This window comes from Sapajus apella, unplaced genomic scaffold (assembly GCF_009761245.1).
Source record: "Sapajus apella isolate SASKATOON/1434 unplaced genomic scaffold, GSC_monkey_1.0 scaffold123, whole genome shotgun sequence".
NCBI lineage: Eukaryota > Metazoa > Chordata > Mammalia > Primates > Cebidae > Sapajus > Sapajus apella.
Window position 1 is genome coordinate 2,362,816 of NW_022437063.1, and position 7,217 is coordinate 2,370,032.

Here is a 7,217-nt window from a genome sequence, read left to right on the forward strand (position 1 = left end):
GCAACAGTTTATTTTGTCACAGTCCTGGAGGCTGGCAAGTCAGTTCCTGGTGGTTTGCAGGATGGCCACGTTCTGGCTGTTTTCACATGCCGAATGACATCATTTAGCCTTAATTACTTTCTTATTCCAAATGCAATCACATTAGGAATTAGGGCTTCAACATATGAATTTATGGGGGACACAATTCAGTCCATAGCATCCTGTAATGTTCTATGAGGTAAGCAAGGGGTCAAATGTGTGTGCCTTCTACTCCTCCATTCTCTGAGAAGGAATCTCAGTCCCAGACTCTTGCTCTCTAATTTCACTGAATAGAAGCAATTAACTAGGCTCCAAGACAGAGGAAGAAAGAGGACCTGGTATGTGAAAAGTCACTGACAGGTGGGGAGAGGTAAGAAAGTCTGAGAGAAGCACCCCAGGCAAGGCAGATTCAATTTAGATAGGCAACTTAGAGAAAAACCTTGCCCCTGCCCTAAGAAGCCAATGCATCTAGCACCAAGACCTCCTTCCCAGTAAGTCTGTACTGTCCATGCTTTCAACCATTAATGGTAAAACCAGGGCAGGATGCCTTTTTAAACTGCACTCTGAATGTCAGAAATATACTGATTTCAGAAATGACAAAAGTACATTTTTTAACCACAGAAATGGGGTATTTCCAATCCCAGCTTTCGCTCAATAAAGCCTTTCATATTACCCTGCCATGGGCTATTTGTTTCCCTCAAATTCTTATGTTGAAGCCTTAACCTCCAGAACCTCAAAATGTGACTATATATGAAAAAAGGGCCGCAGAATTAATTAAAATGAGGCAGTTAGGAATCAGATGACTGGTGTTTTTTGTTTTTGAAATGGAGTTTTGCTCTTGCCGCCCAGGCTGGAATGCAATGGCGCACTCTCAGCTCACTGCAACCTCTGCCTCCCGGGTTCAAGCGATTCTCCTGCCTCAGCCTTCCAAGTAGTGGGACTACCGGCGTGCGCCACCACACCCAGCAAATTTTTGTATTTTTAGTAGAGATGAAGTTTCACTATGTTGGCCAGGCTGGTCTCAAACTCAACCTCAAGTGATCTGCCCTCCTCGGCCTCCCCAAAATGCTGGGATTACGGGCGTGAGCCACTGCACCTGGTCTTATTTGTTTTTGAGATGGAGTCTCACTCTACTGCCCAGGCTGGAAGCAGTGGTGTGATCTCGACTCGCTGCAACCTCACCCTCCCCAGGTTCAAGCGATTCACCTGCCTTAGCCTCCCAAGTAGCTGGGACCACAGGCGCAAGCTACCACTCCTGGCTACTTTTTGTAATTTTAGTAAAGATGGGGTTTCACCATGTTGGTCCGGCTGGTCTCAAACTCCTGACCTCAAGTGATCCTCCTGTTTCAGCCTCCCAAAGTGCTGGGATTACAGGTGTGGGCCACTGTGCCAAGCCTGACTGGTGTTCATAGAAGAGATTAGAGACACAGACAAAATAGAGAGGGAAGACCCTGTAGACGCAGGGAGAAAGTGACCATCTACAAGCCAAGGAAAGTCTTCAGAAGAAACCAACCCTGCTGACACCTCGATCTTGAATATCCAGACTCCAGAACTGTAAGGAAAGGACTCTTTTGTTTAAACCACTCCATCTGTGCTACAATGCTCTAAAGCGCAAGCAGAGTAACACAGGCTCCAGCCTGAAATGCTCTCTCCCCTCCCTTCTCTCAGCTACCAATGGAACTTCATTTGGCATTTAATCAAGCACCGCTTTGTGTTATCTCGCCCACTACTCTCTCACACAGTAAAATTGCTTACTACTTTTTTCCCATCCATCTTTTCTCCTGTTTCCCCAAGCAGGTCCTTCACAAAGTCTATGAGTACAGGCTTTGTCTTACAAAATATACACCTCGGAATCTTTCGATGGCTCAGCCCTTCAGACAGAAGCCACCTACTGCCAGGCCATGGGATGTGCTGGGAGCCAGCCAAAAAGGTCTGCTAAAGTCACAAAACTGGAGAAAAGTATGTGAAAGAGGGTGGGGATGGACAAGAGGAAAGAAGGCTAAGTATAAGAGAGGGCCAGACACAAAGGGTAAAGCAGCAAGCAAGTCAGCATAGTGAAAGCAATGACAGAGCAGGTGCAGGCAGTCTAGGGCCTGGTGTGGTACAAATCTCAAAGACAGGGGCTTCCAGTTGTCACTGGTAAACTCAGCTCTTTCCCCACTTTGTATCAATTTACACAGAGACCATCCAATTGTAAACGGTAACCGGGTTTCGGTCGCTGGCCAGGGAATGAACTCTCACACTAAATGCCTCTTCTCCCCAAACACTAGAAGACATGGGGTTTTTAGGACTAGGTGTGGGACAGGAGAGGAATATTAGCATGTGCAAAGTGAGACTCTAAATGTGCACGCACAATTCCTAAACATACATCTTCATACATCACATGTACCCAAAATGGTGGAGATTTTCTTTCAGGGAGGGAATTTTAGCATTGCAATGACATGATAATGATCTGAGGTCAACTAGGGCTTGCCTATCCTGCTCTACTCTGCAGTCTTATCTAACTCTGGTATCTGATCGGGGTCAAGAAGCTCTGGCACTATCCTGGGGCAATCTGGTTTCTTTAAGCAGCTGTGCCCATGAAGGGACCAAAGAAAAATAGTAAGAAAAAGGAGCTTTCCCAATTATTTCATCAGTACCCTTCCCCACCTCTCCACTTCCATCCTAGGAGGTCAGTTAGCTCCAAGATGTGAATCACTTCTGCCTGCACTGATTTCTCCCTCCTCGGAACGCAGAACAATTTTTGCCTCTGTCATCATTGGCAGGTGATGTCTCTTGATGGTTTTATTATTATTATTATTTTTTTTTTTTGAGACGGAGTTTCGCTCTTGTTACCCAGGCTGGAGTGCAATGGCACAATCTTGGCTCACCGCAACCTCCGCCTCCTGGGTTCAGGCAATTCTCCTGCCTCAGCCTCCTGAGTAGCTGGGATTACAGGCACGCGCCACCATGCCCAGCTAATTTTTTGTATTTTTAGTAGAGACGGGGTTTCACCATGTTGACCAGGATGGTCTCGATCTCTTGACCTCGTGATCCACCCGCCTCGGCCTCCCAAAGTGCTGGGATTACAGGCTTGAGCCACCGCGCCCGGCCCGGTTTTATTATTTAATCAGCTAATTTTGTCCTCAGAAAAAAGATCTGCTTTTTCAGGGTATCGTTAAGGTTTTTTTTTTTTTCATACTATATATTATTGTTTGTGACCATAAAACTTCAAGAAAAAATAAATAACAGCACCAGAAAATCTAGCCGTTAGTTTTAATCCTTCTGCACTGAAGCCTAAAAATATGAAAAATACAAGTTGTGAAAGTTTCTGAGTGTCCAGTGGATTGGAATGTCTAGGACAAAATAAGTCATGTGCTCTGCCCAAAGTCTCAAGGCAATCCAGTTGAATCCCAGTTTAAGAAGTCTTTGTTACGGAGCCAAATGTGTTCATCTTGAAAAGGATTTAGTCTAGAATCTATGAATGGGGACAAGTCCCTAACCTCTGGGCAACATTTCAAAAAGCCTACTGGAAATCATAAATTAACTCATAATAAAACTGCTCTGGTTAAAACATCACAGCTCTTTGCTTTTAGAGGGAATTACAGGAACTCAGTTCAATATTAACAATGGTTTGGAAGCCAAAACCTCTTAATGTCAGTTACACTTCTTTTTGTTCTTTTAAGACTCAGTGGAGGTGAAAGAAAATTTTATTTTTTATCAGTAAAAAAAACCAATTACCATTTCACAAATAAAATATTTTATTTATTTATGTTGAGACAAGTCTCACTGTTGCCCAGGCTGGGGTGCAGTGGTGCAATCATGGCTCACTGTAGACTCAATCTCTCGGGGTTAAGCAATCCTCCCACATCAGCCCTCCCAAGTAGATGGAATTACCACATGCCACCATGCCCACCTAATTTTTATAGTTTTTATAGAGACGGGGTTTCGGCATGTTGCCTAGGCTGGTCTCAAACTCCTGGGCTCAAGTGATCTGTCCATGTTGGCCTCCCAAAGTGCTGGGATTACAGGTGTGAGCCACTATGCCAGGCCAAAATATTTAACAGTAAAATATTTTAAAGCAAGAATTAGAAAAATATTAGCATTAGAAAAAATAATGAAAATCTTTTGAGGTGTTTAAGGGGAGAAAGCTCCAAGGAACTTAAAAACAAGTGATAGCATCTCAGTAACAGTCCATTTATTCAGCCCATACTGTGTGCTTTACCTAAGTGTTCACACTGAATCTCTACCACCGAATAAAGGTACATAACATACCCTGGCTTTACAGATGAGGAAACTGAGCTCAAAGAGTTCAGTCTGTCCAAGGCTGCCAAGCTGGTAAGTGACATGGCCAGGAGATTAACTCCAAAGCTCCACTGCCAGGCAGATAACAGAACATTTCCTGTTTTCATTCCTTAACATTGGGAGCAAAGTGTAGTCCTGCAAGCTTCCTGTTGTTGGGCATTTTCTGGTAAATCTTAACGGGAATGACTCCAGGTGAAGGTTCAAGCCTACCTAAAATGAAGGTTAGAACACAGCTGGAATACAGCAAGATTATCTTGCAATTTTCTTTACTAGGTTAAACTGGGCTTGAATGATGAGACAATAATGACTTGATCACTGTGGCAAAACTAATGGAAAGTTGGCTCCTGGCATGGACCTCTAACAACAGAAAGAAAGGCAGGATCACATCACCATGAACTCGTTTGGAATTAGATAAAGTAGATAAACCGACGTCTGGATATTTATTTACTGAACATGATGACAACCACCCAGCCTAGCAACCATCAAAGCCCTTTGGCTCTCAGGGGTTAAGCAAATTGAAAGGGATTTTTTCAAAGGCAGATTATAGGGAAAAAGTGGTTAACACCTTTGGTGGACTATTTCATAACATGAGACTTGAGCTTCATTAAAAGGAAGGAACTAAATTCAAAGTAGGTAGATGTCTGCATGCAAAGTGCCTCGGTTCTCAGGAGTCAAAGCAGTTTAAAGTTGTCATTTTAGTTAACAGTGAAATCCATCCAGTAATGAGCAAGTCAGCTACAGTGCTATTCTAAGCACAAATCTTTTTTACTTGCAGAAAGGCATCAGTTATTTCAATGCTACAATGTGTAATTAAAAAGTGAATGTGTTATTTTGTTTACCCTTACATTATTGTATTACTGCAAGAATAAAAGTTCTGATTTTAACTAAGCTACAATTCAATGTTGAATACAACAAAGTCTACCTTGACCTAAGCTGCCTCTATTTCTGACATGGTCACAGTCTAGGAATCAAGCAGCAAGTCTGTCGGAGGCACTGGAACCAGAGCAATTCCACCTTGAATAGATGCTGAGTAAAATGAGACAGAGACCTGCTGGCTGCATTCTTAATAGTCACAAGATGTTTAAGATTAAGGGAACAGATTAATCATGCTTAATAAACAAACCCAGGACTTAACAGATCCAGGAAACGTTTTGATGTCCCACTATCTGTTAGTCCAAACTGCACTATTTCCTAAGCCCCCTGGGCCATTTCGCAGACCCAGGTCAAAGTGAAACATTCCAGGGAGGTTTGGGTCAGGAGAAATACCCTGCCCAACTGCCTTTTCTTATCATACACAGCTGGGCCAAGGCCCAGTTGAAAGAACGTCCCTATCAAACCCTGCTGGGCAAAAGTCCAAGAAACATAACTATCACATTCTGTGGGAACAAGGGCAAAACTGCCTGATCATAGTAAATTTTATCAACATACTGCAGGCAGCAAGCCATACTGCCCATTCCTCTCCCCGCTATAAGTACCCCAGCCTGTAAGCAGCAGTGGGCTCTGCCATTAAGCTGATCTCCCATCTCCATAGGTTTTTGCAACATACCTGTGTTGCTGTTGAGCTGCCCTGTGTGTCATTCTTTTTTTTTTTTTGGGGGGGGGGGGTCTCACTTTATTGCCCAGCTAGTGTGCAATGGTGCCATCCTGGCTCACTGCACCCCCAGCCTCGCGGGTTCAAGTGATTCTCCTGCCTCAGCCTCTCATGTAGCTGGGACTGCAGACATGTGCCACCACACCCGGCTAATTTTTGTATTTTCAGTAGAGACAAGGTTTCACCACGTTGGTCAGGGTGGTCTCGAACTCCTGGCCTCAGGTAATCCACCCGCCTCGGCCTCCCAAAGTGCTGGGATTACAGGCATGCGCCACCACGCTGACCTGCCATTCTTTAACCCTTGCCTTCCCTTTAAAACCTAACAATATCTTAAGAACAAAAGCATTTGCTGGGCGCGGTGGCTCACGTCTGTAATCCCAGCACTTTGGGAGGCCGAGGCGGGTGGATCACCTGAGGCCAGGAGTTCGCGACCAGCCTGGCCAACGTGGTGAAACCCTGTCTCTACTGAAAATACAAAAATTAGCCGGGCGTGGTGGCGCGCGCCTGTAGTCCCAGCTACTCGGGAGGCTGAGGCTGGAGAATCGCTTGAGCGGAGATCGCGCCACTACACTCCAGCCTGGGCGAAAAAGCAAAACTCTCCGCTGTTTAAAAAAAAAAAAAGAGAGAGACAGAGACAGAGAGAGAGAGAGAGAGAAGGCACTGCAAACAGCTGGGAATGACAGGGCCTGAGATGAGAGATCGCCAGCTGCTGGCGAGAAAGGCGCTCAGAGGCCGCCCAGCCTGTGGGCTCCCTCAGCGCAGAGAGCACAGGGCTCGTTCCCCCGCTCAACAGCCGAGCGCTGGACACGAAGGGATCTCAGAGGCTGAAAAGACACAAGTGACGGCACCCGACGCAAAAACAAATGCCGGCCGTTTGCCGAAGGACGAGGGGGTCCTTTAACAGGCGGTCCACACGGCCCCTCCCAGCGCGGAGACGCGGCCCCTCCCAGCGCGGAGACGCAGCCCCTCGGGGCCACCCCGGCCGCGAACCGGCAGCAGGGACACCTGGGCGCGTCCCCCCGGGCGAGGCTGCCTGACGTGTGAAGCGACCCCAGAGGCACCTCACACGACTCACGAGGGTCGCGGGCGGCCTCTCCTCAGCCCTAAAGCTCCCACACGCGGACACCGCAAGCTTGGGCCACGTTCCGCAGACTGACCTTCCCAGCCGGAGCTCCTCGCGCATCGCCAGCCCCTCAGCGGCGACTAGCGCGCGAACAGCCTAAGAGACGCGCCGCCGGCCCCGCTGGAGCCGAGCGCCCAAGCAGCTGCGGTGACAGCCGACGCCGCTCTTAAGGTCGGCACACGCGCATGCGCGAGACGGGCG

General features: G+C 46.9%; 1 protein-coding gene across 3 annotated transcripts in view; it reads right to left on the reverse strand.

Annotated features, from left to right (window-relative positions):
- The window catches only part of LOC116538877, a 30,461-nt gene extending 23,256 nt beyond the window's left edge, over window positions 1–7,205 (reverse strand). Inside the window, exons 1-2 of one of the 3 annotated variants that reach the window (XR_004263817.1) lie at window positions 7,051–7,204; window positions 4,007–4,508 (exon numbers count right to left, since the gene is read on the reverse strand). Coding sequence is in view for 1 of the 3 variants with exons in the window: in XM_032261437.1 (XP_032117328.1) it covers window positions 7,051–7,076 (26 nt within the window). In the remaining 2 variants the exon portion in view is untranslated. Of the gene's footprint in view, window positions 1–4,006; window positions 4,513–7,050 lie in introns of those variants that run through there. The other 2 variants (XR_004263816.1, XM_032261437.1) reach the window with 2 other exon arrangements.
- Between the last annotated feature and the right edge of the window lie 12 nt (window positions 7,206–7,217).